The sequence below is a fragment of the Alnus glutinosa genome, chromosome 14 (assembly GCF_958979055.1).
Source record: "Alnus glutinosa chromosome 14, dhAlnGlut1.1, whole genome shotgun sequence".
Taxonomy (NCBI): domain Eukaryota; kingdom Viridiplantae; phylum Streptophyta; class Magnoliopsida; order Fagales; family Betulaceae; genus Alnus; species Alnus glutinosa.
Window position 1 is genome coordinate 2,060,664 of NC_084899.1, and position 16,723 is coordinate 2,077,386.

Here is a 16,723-nt window from a genome sequence, read left to right on the forward strand (position 1 = left end):
ATACTATTTTTTTATAAATAAAAGATTCTAGAGATAGAGATAAAGATACAATACATTTACAACTTTTATACATTGACAAATTTGAGAATCGAATATGAAACAAAGATATGATAGGTTTACAACTTCTATACAAGACTGATTTGAGAATCGAATGCTTTGTTTATTACATGGGGGAATATGGTTAGGTCAGGCCATGATTCTAAAATGAGCTGTAATTTTAAATCAAACAAATGAGTCCTGAGATTCCCGATTAGAATTCATTATAAATGGGTTGGCTGGTAATTGGTATATTATTATGAGCCTCTGCCATCACAGCCGTTGCACTCATTCATGTGAAATATTAAACATATCTTTACAAAATGCAAGTGACCCATATCAGCCGCTGCCCTCATTTATAGCCAAGCCATGATTATTAGTGCCAAATAGTAATGAAAATTGAGGTTGCAAGAGAGAGAGAGAGAGAGAAGCACAAGTTGAATAATGGAGATTCGGAGAAGCTCCTCTGTTATTGATTGCTCGTCATCATAAATAAATCTCAGTCCATTATAGAATTTACAGGCACAACTCAATGATTCCTTTGACTACAAATGAATGAAGGAATGCAAGTCTGATCCCTATACGTATTCTGTAATATTCTTCCCTTCTCTATCTACAACCCCTCCAACCAATCTACTTTTTTTAATTGATTCACAAACAAAAAAGAACAAAAAAATTGAACATCTTCCGAATCATGAGTCAAATTAATTCCAATTCTACCTCTCTTCCGCCTTAAACATCGAGCGAAATACGCGTCTTTATCGGTTTTAGCTTCAAACCCATGCTTTCTGGAGAGAGAAGTTCTGGGGAGATGCAAGATGGGCTGAGCGGACTCCTCGGGCTGTCGCTGAAGTGGCACGGCCTATACAACCCGTACCCCATGAAGAAGAACTCCATGGGTATCAACATTGCATGCGGTTGCTCCTCTGTCACCATTGATCCACAAGCCTGGACCTGCACTAACAATACATCCATTAAAAAACACAGCCTTCGCACATTCATGCACATTTATTCGACTGAATCTGAAGAATAACATGTGATTAGGACATTGTGAACTTGGAATTCTGGATTTATCATCAAGTTTACAATAATTACTCTGGAAGGATATCATACATAGTTTCCAAAGATTAATCAATCAGTAAAAAAGTCCCAGCAGTCATTGTAAGCATTGAACCCTTGCTAACAAGACCCTAAGTGGTCCACCTATAAATAAGAGAGAAATTACCCTTCTAAGTGGTTCCTTGATAGTGTGCATTTGCATTATACAGATATTCCTAGAGATGCTTTGCAACACATACCTCAACTAAGGCACTAAATCTCCGGTCCAGTTTTGAAATCATGTCGAGAGCCTCAGAATGGAAAGGAGAGCTATCCCCAACAAAAATTAGCGTACGGCATCTTAGTCTCTTCAGCCCTTCAGCGATGTCTGGTCTCCTGCAAGTTGGCAATACAAAATTGCAGCACAGAAACATATACATTTAATATAATCTTTGAAGATTTTATACACGCCCACAAAGAAGTACGACTGGGGAAGCAGCTATGCAACAGTTTTTACCTATTGATTGCTTGAAGAAACCGGAAAACATTTATGCTCTGCCTCTCATCGAGTAACTGAGGAAACATATATGTCATGGGGATCAAACAAGTGTCACCTTTTGAAAAATCCACTATTTTAAGAACGAAAAGGGATGGGAGAAAGAAAGAGAATCAAATTCAAGAGAAGGTAACAGTTTTGGGTAAAGGAATTTAAAAATTAGCTTAAACACTGACTCTTCTGCATGCTTGGACTATATCTGATTCTGGAACTCCCGCATTACCACGAACTTCCTGTTAAAATTTATAGCAACACCATCACCCCGTGAACCTAATAAAACCATGTAGTATGAGCAAGTACACTTCACCACAGTTGAAGCACTAGAATACCTTGCTGAAGTACCGCTGAAGCAAACACTCTTTCAGCAAACCACACATGCCATAAAAATATAGCAAATTTGACATCACCTACAGACAATATGCAACTTTAGTTATAACAATTGAAATATATGCATGTTTACTTGTAAGAATAGCAATACGGCATCAAGAAGGAACCTTATTATATATCCATTCAGTCCAAGAGGGTGCTTTGCATAAAGGGGACACAAGTATTAAACCAAGAACACGTTCCCTATATTTCATCTGTAACATGAAACCTTGATCAGTGGACCAATAATTGAAGAAGTTTGAAAACATACAGGTCACAATATTCCAGAAGGGCACATACTGCAAATAGGGTAAGGATGTAGGCACCCGCTGTTACCCCCATGCACATCACTGCACCGAGCCTGTAGAAGGATATAATAATGTAATAAGAAAGCAAATTAAAAACACAGGATCTCATCTGAGAAAACACCAGTGAAGACATTTCATGCGTAAAATCCCCCACCGTCTTGTTAACAAGCATGACAAAAACTTCACCTTGCATACTATTACAACTTCAAATTAAGAGCTTCAAATATAAAAAAAAAAAATTACAATAAATCACCAAGAAGATTTTTTAAAATAATATTTACCCAAAAAAGTTGAGAACCTCAATGATCTGATCCGCTAAATCATCAACAGAAGGTACAGAATCTTCAGGACAAATTGCAGCAGCTCCTAACTGCAAGAACTCTTATGAAAGTTCCAGAAGAGAAATTATGTGAATAATAACATTCAGTCGTAATGCATGCAATACATTTTCCAAATAGTTAAATCAGCTAAATTATAAAAAATACAGTCAAGTAAACCAATTACAGACCTCATGCCCAGGGGGACTGATATGGTAAATGCAGAAGTTGTGGAGCAACAAAGAAGCTGCTTCAGGACAGAAAAATAATCCTTGAAAACAAGACACGTCTGCTCAAAAGTATTGATAACTAGATCAATAGCTGTGATAATGTTACATATATAAAGGAAAAAGATTTGCACATACTAATTTATGAAAATTATTACTGTAAATTAAAGGGTCGTGAACCAGATATTTACAAGAGCAACCAAAGGAAAAACAAGAAACTCGTGCACTTTTTTTTTCTTTTAAATTTTAAAAAAATAGATTTACAATTTTAAGCCTAGTTCCCAACCCCAGGACACCCACCCCATGCCCACTACAAGGCCACAGCAACTGACTCCATTGCAGATTGCACTTACGATTTAAAGCTAAATCAGGATAAGTAAGTAGTGCTGGCTTGTCTTGGTCTCCATAGACTATAACAGACACAGAACCACGGCCAGTTCTTATAAGATGTTCCTGTAGTTGACAAAATTATAATAAAAGTGTTACGAACAGAGAAATAAGCACAGAACTATATATACACACACATCAACATGTAGAGCAAAAATTCTAAGAAATCATCAAAGAGGTGCACTTTAAAACTGTTTCATCACCATAATATCTTCAATTGCGCAGGTATTTTGTGAAAAGAGTCAACCTCCAGTTAAGTAAGAGGAATCAATTGTTTACTATACAAGTAAGCGAAAAATGGCAGCTTTATCCAGAGAATTTAATTCCCCAAACGAGCTTCCCCATGTGCATTCACCCCTTTTTCAGACGACCCAAAACTAACTAGCCACATCATATTGACATAACTTCAAAAGATAGATGAAACAAAGAAGCAATTCCAGATTTCAATCATTGTATTCTTTTCTCTTTTTAATAAAAAAGGGGTGACAGTTAAAAAGGAAGGCACGGAATCTCACATATTTAAAGAAGACATTGACTAGACTGATCGAATGACCAATAAAAAATAGGAAAAGAAAGTGAAACATAAAGAAACAGCTAGACGTCTCCATATAATAAAAAGAAATAAGACAGAGAAAGGTGTAGCTTAGGTTTCTTCAATGAACTGTAACACAATTTGATCCAAAGAATGAATTCACCAAAGGATCCGATTTCTTTTAGGCTAAAAAGCATCATACAAGAAGAAAGGAATCTCAACCCCCCAAAATAAAAATCTACAAACAACAAGAAGGAATCAAGAAGACAAAATCCTCGTAACCCAATTCAGATTGAATACCTAATAAATAAAGGTTTATAAATCATTCTTTCCAAATTATCAAATTGAACCCAAACATCAAATACTTTTCCATAAAAGGGAACAAAATTAAAGGACACTATTTACGATATATATATATATATATATATATATATATATATATATATATATATATATATATATATTGACAGAGGAAACTGCGTCAGCAGCTTCACCAGAAGAATGGGATTTGTGAAATTGCAAAATTAGCAAATAAATATGAGCATACAACCTAAAAAAGACAACTGGGTACATTAATGGAAAGAATGACTCTTCCCATAATGCCAAAAATTAAAAAATAATAATAATAATAATAATAAATAAAATAAAATTAGGAAATAAAGAATGCCCAGATTCGGAAATCATAATTTCCGAACTTCTATACCCCAAAAATCAAATCTTTCCATAAGTTGGGAAAAAAAATAAAAACAACCCATCATTTGTTGCGAAGAAAAACCAATGATTCTCACTCTTTGATTTTCCAAACAACAAAACAAGCCCATTTCTTTTCCAATCTTTCTCGGCAAACAAACAAGGCATCACCCACAACCAATCCACTCAAATGCAGTACAGCAAGGTCCCGGAAAAATGCAAAAAACTGCTTGAAATTGATTCATAATAAGCGAAAAAACAAAAGCGGTAAAAACGAATACTTTCTTGCAGAAAAACACGAACCTTTCCACCGAGATAGATCTTCTCCATATCAACGGAAACGGAGTCGTTGGATTCTGCCATGGCCGTAGTTCTCTGCGTCTCAAAGCCCCACAGCCTCTCTCTCTCTCTCTCTCTCTCTCAAACTCTCTCTCTGAAATTAGCCTTTGGCTTCGATGGCTTATATACAAAGCGATTCTCTCTCTTAATTTATGTCTATCTCTCTCTCTCTCTCACTATAAAAAATAACCTACGGTTAACCACCACCGACGCTCTAACACCGTCCATACTAACTGAATTTTGCCCTGTGACCATGGTCAATTTTTTTTTAACCGCGCTAGCTATGTTGTTAACTTGTTATTGACCTCGAACCAGATTACACGGCGTCGTTTGCATTCACCATTCCTTATACAGTTATATATCAGAATATACCTTTTATGGTTAATATTAGATTTTATTCCTCATACATATTACCGCATAATAAATATATAATCCCATCATTTAAATTTTAAACAAATATAATACTATATAAATTATTAAATATAATACAATAAAATCTAAATCATAAAATAATTTCTTTTTAATTACTCGAAATGAAAAAAAAAAAAAAATCATATTTTCTTGTAGTCAACATAATTCTTAATTTTTAGTTACAATTTTTATTAGGCATATAATTCTCGTATACATTTAAAAAAAACGACAGAAACTTTTTATAAATTGATTTGTAAAAAATTCATAAAAACCAACCAAAAATAGTGATGTGTATCATTTGCATATGAAAAGCACAGTTTTTTTAATTGCATGTACACATCGAGTAATTCTAGACGTCATACTCATGTCTTTTTTGTGTTCCTCTAAAAATAATGTGTCTTTTAAAATTACAATTTGATCAAAATTTAATAATAATATAATAGACACACGTCATTTTTAGAGACTAATTTGTATGAATTTCTTACAAATAATTTTGTATGAAATTTGTGTCATTTAAAAAATACACATGAAAAACACTACTCTAAAACGACACCTCCCTAAACTTTATCCTACCATAAATAGATTGGGATTTGTAGTAATTATAAAAAGAAAATAGCATATATAAGATTCATTTATCTAAATAAATTGTGAACCGTCTGAAAAATTAAATTTCATATATGCCCTTTCAAATTAAGTGGTTAATTAGAGAAATGAACCGTTTGAAAACTGCGTTTTTAAAAAATTGCGATTTGAAAACGCAGAAAAGTGCTTATTCAAATCGCAAGCAATGTGGTGCTTTTTTGAAAACGCAGTATTTTAAAAGGCTAAACTACGATTTTAAAGGCCAAATTACGATTTTGCAAAACGCTTAACTGCGTTTTTAAAAATCACTTTTTTAAATCGCACATTTTAAAATCGTTATTTTTAAATCGCACTTTTTAAAATCGTAAATCTAAACGAACCCTAAAAAAAAATATCCGAATAACAGAGGATCCCTGCCCGTGGTGGGATGGCGTGGCCCCATGATTTTGGTTTGACTGCGAGAGTGTGTGGTGATGCCCTTGTGATGTGGACACCTGTATTGGATGCTCTTTTGGGGGGTCCCATCTGGGGGTCCACGTGGTTTAATTGGGGATTTGACGTGTGTCCCAAAGGGTGCAGGGGAGGGGGACTTTAGAAGGTACAAAAAAAATTGAATAGTGGGTTGGCCGGTTGCTTGCCTTTGATTTGACTCAATGATTACTCATCCCATCCTAATCATGCTGATTTATAATGTTGATCTCGTTTTTGGCAATTGTGTGGCCTTGGTTCCTCCTCCACCAACCACCATTGCTGTACCATCTCTGTACAAAAATGGACGAATTCATTTTGTTTGTTGTCAAAGAGATTGTCAAAATCAAAAAATTTTTTGATGCCCAAATTTAGTGTTAGTTGGTCTAACCACCAAATTAATGTCATGTTCTTTAGAAAAGTTTGTAAGTGTACGTGTATATTAAATTTAGAAGTGGATGCTCGTGAACCAAACTAGGTGTGCTAAGGTGTGTATAATCATCGATGAAATCAGCACTTTCCCCCTAAAGATTTGTATGGACCTCAAAACATTATATTGGTACAAAAAAAGGGACAAAGATCCTCTCTATTTGATCTTTTTTATTTACTGTAACAGTGATGACATAATTATCTTCTCACATTTTTATGGGATGTGAAAAAATAACTACATCTTCACTTTTACAATAAATTGAAAGGATTCAAATTTCAAAAAACAGATGTTAGAATCGGCAAAAATCCTTTATTCCGATTGCAGCTCATTCTATTACATTTGTGAGAGTTTTATTTTTATTTTTTAATAGAATTTACATGTCTAAATAGATGTCGGACAATTTGACATTTGTGAGACCCATCAAGAGCCTATCTCAATTACCTGACTAATTACAATACAATTGGTACAAGCAATTACAAAAAAAATCGGTTGGAAAAACACTTGCAGAAATCCCCATTCCTTTGCCTCTCTTCAATATAAGCGGCTTGAAAGTGATCAACTGATCATAAAGGACTTGACTCGGTCCCAAATTAAATTTTTTTATTTTTTATTTTTTTTTTAAAAAAAACCTATGAGCTTTGTCTGTCTTATTTCTCTTACCAGTGAACTTTTCCTCAATTTTTTTTTTTTTTTTCTACAACTTATAATTCAAATCTACCGCGCTTTGCCCACGTGCCTCTCGTACAGCATCACTAGCATATGCAGCTTCTATTGGCACCTCCCAATTCAGCATTTGCTCTCAACGTGCCACCGCGGGCTGCCACTTTCACCGCCTCTTTTTGGTCTCCACGCCAAATTGTTAGCTTTCTCCTTTGCTTCTAGACTAAATATCTAGAGCTGGTATCTTATTTTTGTCTCTGGATGACACAAGATCTGGATCCAGTTCCTGTTTTGGTATCCGTAATGCTTTCCGTGCTAGGTACCTCCCTCACTGGACACCGAGGGGGAGCTTCTCTTTGATGACTACTGTCCAACCAGTTTCAGTGCACTTTCCCCCTACTATGATGCATCTTTTCGTTTGCTACAGTAATTGCTGTGTAGGTAGTTTCGTTTCACGAATATTGCATTTTCGAACCGTCCCTCGCGGCGGCCAATCCAATGAGTTGAGTAATTTATTTGACCCATTTCCAATAATTTTAAGTAATTTCTAATAATTTTAAGACTCTTGTTTAGGTTGCCCACACTTTGTTTGCATTTAGTTTGTTAAAATCATTCCTTTCGCTTTTCTCTTAAATTGATTGTAAAAAAAAAATAAAAAGCTTGGACTTTTAATTTTAATTGAACTGAAAGAAATAAATAATCGCATTCATGATTTTAATAAATACATTTAAAAATAATGATTTTAAAATATATAATTTAAAAACACAGTAAAATATTTAGTAGAATTGTAGTTTGACTTTTAAATTTTTAATTTAACATTTAAAATCATACGTTTTTTAAAAAATATTCCTTCCTCACAATTTTTTAAAACACACTCTTAAACAATACATTTGTTGTAATTTAATTTAAATTTTACATTTTTAAAATCGGATTTAAAATAAATTAATATTAAATTTTAATCCTATATTACATCACATCTAGAAGAATAAGATTAAGAAGGGGAATTCTTTTATTCCAATTTTTTCTTTTTCTTTTTCCTGTGAGCCCTGGAATGATGTAATAGACGGAATTGGACGGCGAAATTTGCAACACCGCTTGTGAAGCACTTGTTAGGATCCTTCTAGAGTCACTTGGAAAGCTTTAAGTGCTTCCACGTTAAGAATTGGATCAACCCTGTTGAGGAATCAAACTATCGGATAAGTTTGTTTAGTGGATTGATGGGAAACCTATTCTCACTTTCCTACACACCCTTTGCAATTATTCTCCAACTTTTAGAAGGAAACATGGGTGATGGATCCCTCAAATTGTATGGCATTTTCACTTTTTCCCTCCATTAATACTTTTTTTTTTTTTAATTAATTTGGATGAAGAAAAATACATAGTAAGACTTAAAATGTTCTTTATACTCTTGTAAAATTATGAAGGCATCTCCCCATGTGTGATCCAACTTATGGGGGAGGCCTTGGTTGCTTCTCTTGTAGTCTCTTTGGCAATTTCTTTGCAGCACACGGATTTCATTTTGGAAGGTGACTCACAAATAGTGATTACGGCGTTTCAACACCCTTTCATTGTTCAAGATTGGAATAATACGTATATAATCTCTAATACCATCGTTGCTATTCTTGTTTCTTCCTTTTGGAATGCAAAAAAAGTTTATAGAAGTGAAAACTTCTGCGTCCATCATATGACTTATTCGGCCGTAGCTAAATCTCACTTTAGCTGCATTCCGACTCATTTACCTCATTCCCCTTTTTTTCCTATTTGTAGCGGCAAAGATCCACCTCCTTTTAATTAGCTTTGTAGTTTATGTTTATTTGTTTTTCAGTTATACTTACAAAAATAATAGTAACATAATTTTTTTTAAAAAAATAAAACTATAGGAAGAAACGTACAACTAGGTTAGAAACCCGCGATTTAGTTGTGGGTCTCTATGGTCAGGAAATATATATATATATATATATAAGTATATTTCTAATGGAATAATTGTATTTTTTACACATCTAATAGGAGTGTAATGATTTGATGCATCGTTATTGAAGTTAACTAGAAAGAGTGAAGTGAAAGTTCTTAATAATTTTAAAAGAATAATGATTCAATGCCACCTAAATATACAACTTTTTACCACCTTACCTATGTGGCAAGGTGGTCCCCCACAACTTTTTGAGTATTTTTATTTTTTTAAAATAAATTAAAGTGGGGGACCACCTTGCCACATAGACAAGGTGGTGAAAAGTTGTATATTTAGGTGGTAGTGAATCACTACTCATTTTAAAATGAATAATGATTCAGTGCCACTTAAATATACAACTTTTTACCACCTTGCCTATGTGGCAAGGTAGTCCCTCACTACTTTTTGAGTTTTTTTATTTTTTAAAAATAAATTAAAGTGGAGGACCACTTTGCCACATAGACAAAGTGGTGAAAAGTTGTATATTTAGGTGGTAGTGAATCATTACTCTTTTAAAATATTGATTTGTCACATTTTAAAATTTGGAGGTTGATTGCAAATTGAATGGTAGTTCAAAAAAATAGGTGTATTTTTTTTTTTTCCATGAATTTAGTGTATGTGTTGTAGCTTTTTTAAGGGTTCAGAACTGGTTCATGAAATCCATCTCCAATGATTTGAACTATTGACTTCATGATCAAAATCACATGCTAAGGTGACATATCTTTTTGTATTATTTTAGTTCCTAAACTTCTCAGCAACATGGAAATTTGGAACCGTCAATGAAATATAGAAGCCCATGTTGATCCCAGAAATAAGTATAATTAAGTTTGCATAATTATAATTACATAGATGATGTTAGAATATTAATTAAAATTTTAGACTAACGGGCGATTTAACATAATTTCATAATATAAGTCCTTAATGCAAACCATAATTCCCACTAGACTAAAATATCTGTGTTATGGTCTAAGTCTAAGTCTTGAAAAAAAAAATAGATGATGTAGTCAGTAGACTTATATTTGACTTTGTAGGACTAATATCTTATTATTATTATTATTTTCAAAAAAAGAGGAGCGGAGAAAAGGAGTCCAACGCTTTGTTTGATTCAAAACATTCATACTTTTAATATTACATTAAATTTATCGATCACTTTTTATTACTATTTAACCAAAAAATATATTAAAAAGAACATTTTGTTCACTTTTTGTTACAAAAATTTCATTTTTTCTTTTTCTACTTCATATTACATCGATCACTTCTTATAACTATTTAAACAAAATTTTTATTACAAGGTCATTTACCAAACATACCTATTGCCACTTATATTTTATATTGTATTTATGCTGTAAGATTGTTGGGAGGAGTGCAAAAAGGATAGATCGCTCGAGCGGTGGTCCACTAAAGACGAGTGCTCGACTGGTGGTCAACCATCGCTCGAGGAGTGGTCCATTGAAAAAGTAATTTTTTATGTTTTCAAATCGTAATTTTTAAAAAACGCAATTTTTATACGGTTAATTTTTTGCAATTTGGTTTAAAATAACATTTTTTGTCTACGAAAATCACAATTCCAAACACACCCTTAGACGATCCTCCAAGTTTGGCAACAATACAATTCAATCTTTTTGAGAAAATGATCTGTGGAGGACGTTTTACCGTCCCATGTATCAGCTCTCATCTTTTTGATTTCCTCTTTGAATTTTGTTTATTTTTGACATTAGACTTTCCATATTTCCTACCGTTGTACCACTTTTGGAGACTTTCCATCTTTAGATTATTTCTAGCATCAGAATTGTCTATATTTATCTAGTTTTTCATATTTTAGTGATTTTACAATCTTAAAAATATTTTATTGTTTTTTGAACTTTTAAATAATGGTGACAATTCGTGTTAAGTTCAAGTCACTTAATCATAATTTGTTAATTTTGTGTTAAATTCATAAATTACGTACAAAATTATTAGCTCTAATTATTGCATGTTAGGCTCAGATTGTATCGAAGCTTTGATATAAAACTAAAGATTAACCTTAATACGATGTATGTAATTAAACGGATGGAACCACTCAATTTTAATTCATTAATTTCGTATAAATTTAATTTTACTTTCTTTTTTTTCAAGAAACATTTGAAATAATTCATAATAAAATTTAGAATTTTTTCTCTTTATTACAAAGCTATTTGCTTCGTTTGTTTTAGAGCTTCCTCTGCGTCAATTTATTTCCTACACTCCAGTATGAATGAATCCCGTGGCTACGAAATAATCGCCGGAAGTTTGAAGTCTCTCGGTTGATCGAAGTTACAGAGGGAAGAAGTAAATGAACGGAAATGCTTCTAAAAAAGGAAGTGAAAAACCCATTTTTCAATAATCTCTTTCATTGTTCTTGTTTGGGATTGCGATTGCTAAAGCCTCGCTCTGTTTCTTTTGGTACTGCAATACCATACGAAAAAACCAGTTCTTGTTTCACTGATAGCAAGGAAAACTCGGCGGCTTGTTTCGATGGGCGCTTTCAAAACATACTCGGGAAGTTATCAAATCATAATCTTCTTAAACCGGTGCCTTCAATAGCTGATGCGAATTTAGATAGCAACGAGAGGCTAGGATTGTATTCTGAGGTGCTACGTAGCTGTGCTTTGAAAAGGGGCTTGAATGAGGGTAAGGCAGTTCATGGGCAGGTGATCAAGAATGGGATGGACCCGGATTCCCATTTTTGGAGATTGGTGGTGGAAGTGTATGTGAAAGGTGGGAGTTTGCAATGTGCACATCAGGTTCTTGATGAGATGCGTGAACGGGATGTTGAGTCTTGGACTGCGCTTGTTAAGGGGTGGATAGATAAAGGGTACAGCCGTGACGGTATTAGATTGTATAGCGAAATGCGGAAAGATGGTGTCAAGCCGAATGGACAAACTTTGATGAGTGTCTTGAAAGGTTGTTTAGAGTGCTTGGAATTGGATATTGTGTCACAGTTGCATGTAGAAGTCATTAAACTCGGGGTCTTTTCGGATATGTTTGTTGGGCCTGCTCTTGTTGACCTTTATTCAAAATGTGGGGAGATGGAGCTTGCAAGCATGGTGTTCTTTTGCATTTCTGAGAAAAGTGCTGTGTCATGGAATGCTTTGCTTGATGGATATGCTCAGACAGGTGACTGGGAAGAGATTCTGAAATTGTTTTGTGCAATTAGAGAATTAGAATTGAAGTATGATAAGTTCACCTTATTAGCTGTCGTTAAGAGTTGTGCACACTTGGGAAATTTGAGAGGGGGGCAGGCAGTGCATGCTCTGGCTATCAAGATGGGTAGTGAGTTTGATAAATTTCTGATTTGTTGCATTCTTAATATGTATTCAAAGTGTGGGTTGCCAGACTATGCACTCAAAGTCTTTGAGAGGATCAAAAATCCCAAAATAGTGGCCTGGAGTACAATGATCAATTGCCTTGATCAGCAAGGACAGAGCGAAGAGGCAGCGGAGATGTTTTGCCTAATGAGACGTAGAGATGTTACACCAAATGAGTATACTCTTGCTAGTATCGTCAGTGCTGCTACCAGTCTAGGTAACTGGCAGTATGGTGAAAGTATTCATGCTTGTATATATAAATACGGTCTTGAATCTGATAATTTCATCAGCAGTGCACTTGTTACAATGTACATGAAAACTGGATGTGTGCATAATGGTTGGCAGGTTTTCAATACTATGAATGTTCGAGATATAGCTTCGTGGAACGCCCTTTTATCTGGATTTCATGATAACAAAACTTCTGATCAGGGGCCAAGAATCCTCAAAGACATGCTTGTGGTAGGTTTCAAACCTGATATCTACACGTTTATCAGCATTTTAAAATCTTGTTCCAACATCTTGGATGTAGATTTTGGTAAGCAAGCACATACCCATATCATAAAAGATGGCTTTTGCAGTAATAGATCCATAGGAACTGCTCTGATTGACATGTATTTCAAATGCTGGTGCTTAGAAGATGCAGATATACTTTTGAATGAACTGACTGAAAGAGACCTCTTGACTTGGACAGTCATCATATCTGGTTATGTACAAACCAATCAAGGGGAGAAGGCTGTTAAGTGCTTCAGTCAGTTGCAACGAGAAGGCTTGAAGCCCAATGCATACACTCTCTCCTGCTGTTTAAGTGGTTGCTCCAGTTTAGGATTGCTCGACAGTGGCCGGCAGCTCCATTCCTTGGTTACAAAATCCGGATTGTACAGCTCCACGTATATTGCTACTGCACTTATTGATATGTATGGGCAATGTCGATGCATAGAAGACGCTGAGGCCATTTTTAAGAGCATGACTTCTCGGAATGCAGTCTTGTGGAACACAATCATACGTGGATACTCACTAAATGGGCAAGGAAAGAAGGCTCTCGAGGCTTTTAGGATAATGTTAGATGAAGGGGTTCTGCCTGATGAGATTACTTTTATAGGAGTTCTTTCTGCGTGCAGCCACTTGGGTTTGATTGAAGAAGGGGAAAAGCATTTTAACTCATTGAGCAAGGACTATGGAATCACTCCTACTATTGAGCACTATGCTTGTATGGTCAATATCCTTAGTCGGGCAGGCAAATTTAGTAAGGTTCAAAGCTTTGTTGAGAAGTGGGAGCTTACCCAGAATGCCTTGATTTGGGAGACTATTCTTTGGGCCTCTAAAATGCATGGAAATGTGGAAGTTGCTGAAAGAGCTGCAGAGAAACTATTTGAGCTTGAAACCGATATGGACTATAATTATGTAATGTTATCTCATATTTTTGCTACCAAAGGAAGGTGGGATGATGTTGTGAAGGTTAGGACATTGATGTCCAATCTAGGAATCAAGAAGGAACCAGCGTGTAGCTCCCTGGTGATTGATGCTCAAGCCCAGAAGTTCTTTGCTCATGATCTGTCACATCCAAAGATAAAGGAAATCTGTCTATATTTGGAGGGGCTGACAAGATGAAGAATAAGTACATACTGTTAAAGAAATAACCCACACAAGTAATGACAAGCATCTCAATGAAGACATTGAAGATGCATTCAGAATTGAAGACAATAATAATGAGATAGTTGAAAAGATCTCACAATACATTGAATATAAAACGTTAGAAGATGTATAGTGAGATTGGAGGTAAATAGTTGTAACCATTCATAATTGTAATAGAAGTTCAATGGTTGTGTAGTTTTTATAAATATCAATACAATGATCCTACAATATTCATGGAGAGAAATATGTAGTTCTAAAATCTTACACAGACTTCTTACGAGGATTGAGCATGCGTCATGGGTCTTGTATGCTATCGGGAAATCTAATAGAGAAGTTGCCACCTGAGCTAGCTAATGGCAGAGTTTGGTAGGTTCTTGAGTTCTGCTAAACTTCGAGGAGATGCTGATTTTGAACAACCTGCAAGGAGTTGGTTGCTCTTGACCTGTCCAATGCCATTGCTAAAAAGATCCACATACATCTAGGAAATTCTACAAATCCTAAATTTAGGGTTAGTAAGACATGAGACCCTAAATTTTTAATTTTTTAATTGAATCCTTAAACTTCTAAAAATCTTTCAATTCATCCACTTTCAACCAAACTCTGTTAACTCGTTTTAAAAACATGTGTGCCAAAAAATGTTGAGATTGAGAGATAATACACATTCATCTTTTGTCAAATTTTTACCTATCTTTTTTGTAAATCTATCATTGAATTTGTTAGACAGCATGTTGGTTCCATGGAGTAATTCTATAAGTCATTTTTATGTCCCTCCAAGAATGATGTAACTTTTAAAATCGCCACTTGATCAAAATTTAATAGTAACCAATCACAAGTTCAATGATAATTTTAAAAGTCACATTATTTTTTAAAGGATACAAGAGTGACATGAAAATGAGTTCTAGCATTACTTGGTTCAATGTGGTCCCATATATTAAATGGTGGATCTGCCCATTTCTTATATGTAAATGGACAAGAGATAGACAAAAAATGGAAACCAAACATTTATCTTTCTAAAAAATGTTTGGTTGAATAATATCGAATTTGATTTCTTCCAAACTAGTTTAGAGAAAATCTCTTTCCTTTCAAAAGCTGACCATTTAAATTTAGAATCAATTTTGAATCCAAATTCTTGTTTATAATATTGAGAGATCTTTGACTTTTTTTTTTTTTTTTTTTTTAAAAAAAAAGATCAATAATATTTAATAGACTGTTATATGTATCATACAACTGGAATAATGTGAAAGTGAAAATCTTGATTTTTTATTTTATTTTTGTAAGTTTGGTTTTTACTACCACATTATCAAGTTGTATGATAGTTATACCAATTTAACAAATAACATTGCTGAAACAAAAATGACATTCTAAACATAATTTCTAATTGAGATATGCTATTTAGTATTCTTTTGTTATTTTCTATTGACATGACATTGTCAATCCACCTTTATATTAATCTGAATTAAAAAGAAAAAAATCTAATATACTGCCACATTAGCATAAAATAATAAAAAAAGACAAAAAAAAAAAAAAACAAATAAACAAATAAACAAACAAAGTAACATTTATCTTTCGACTATATTCCTTGTTTTATTTTTCGTTCCCAAAATTTTGAAAACCCTCGAATGAGGTTTTTGACTACTACTCAGCAAATGGGAGATTGTTACATCATCATAAAAGTCAGTTTACAGTTACCTGTGCCAGCGTCACAGCAGATCTTTCACCTCACCTGGGCTTGACCATTATAATTTAGGGTTAAATAGAAAATTGCACCGTGGTTTAACTTTTTTAATTTTTGTTTTTTATGGTTCATTTTGTATCGTAGATGGTACTTTAACTTTAAGAAAAAACAAATATGGTACTTCTGTCTAAATTTCAGTAAAAAAACTAATGATAGTCCATATGTCTACTTTTAGGTGTTGACACGTGTCATATACATTAAAAAAAATTTAAAAATAAAAAATAAAAAGTTTGAAAAATTAATAAAAAATTAAAAAACTTAAAATAATAAAACTTAAAAAAAGTAAAAGTATTAAAAAAATTGAAGAAAAAAAGAAGAAGAGGTGGCTTTGGCCAAAATGGGGGCCATGGCCGGTATGGGGTGGTTCGGCCACCCCCAAAGAGAAAATGAGAGTGGCCAAAAGGCCCAAAACCACCGCCAAGAGTATTGTGAGTGGTTTCAGCCACCCCAATGGCCAAATTCCCTTAATTTTTTTTTTTTTTTTTTTTGGCTCTTTGGCCCTTGGGCCATGGGGGTGGTTTAGCCCTCCCCGTACCGACCAAGAGGGTGGCTTCCTCATTTTGTTTTTGTTTTTTAATTTTTTTAAAGCTTTTAATTTATTTTTTTTTTAAGTTTTTTTAATGCATGGGACACGTGTTAATACCTGAGAGTAAACACATGAACTACTGTTAGTTTTTAGACAAAAGTACCATATTTATCTTTTTTCAAAGTCAAAATACAATTTGCGATAAAAAA

The 16,723-nt window shown here is 34.0% G+C and overlaps 2 protein-coding genes across 3 annotated transcripts; one reads left to right on the top strand and one right to left on the bottom strand.

Annotated features, from left to right (window-relative positions):
- Positions 1-473: 473 nt before the first annotated feature.
- LOC133857983 (protein NDL1-like) lies at positions 474-4,920 on the bottom strand. 2 transcript variants are annotated; one of them, XM_062293385.1, is made up of 11 exons: positions 4,761-4,920; positions 3,202-3,301; positions 2,813-2,868; positions 2,586-2,674; positions 2,297-2,357; positions 2,125-2,211; positions 1,960-2,037; positions 1,807-1,863; positions 1,592-1,647; positions 1,335-1,470; positions 474-990 (listed from the first exon to the last, which is right to left on the bottom strand). In XM_062293385.1, the coding sequence occupies exons 1-11, from the start codon at positions 4,818-4,820 to the stop codon at positions 769-771; spliced, it is 1,002 nt and encodes a 333-aa protein (XP_062149369.1). In that variant the 5' UTR covers positions 4,821-4,920; the 3' UTR covers positions 474-768. The 2 variants fall into 2 exon arrangements, with proteins under 2 accessions (XP_062149369.1, XP_062149368.1); XM_062293384.1 differs by having other exon boundaries at positions 2,813-2,910.
- A 6,696-nt stretch (positions 4,921-11,616) lies between these two features.
- Positions 11,617-14,229, top strand: LOC133857467 (pentatricopeptide repeat-containing protein At1g31430-like). The gene has a single exon (XM_062292742.1). The coding sequence runs from the start codon at positions 11,617-11,619 to the stop codon at positions 14,227-14,229; it is 2,613 nt and encodes an 870-aa protein (XP_062148726.1).
- The last annotated feature ends 2,494 nt before the right edge of the window (positions 14,230-16,723 follow it).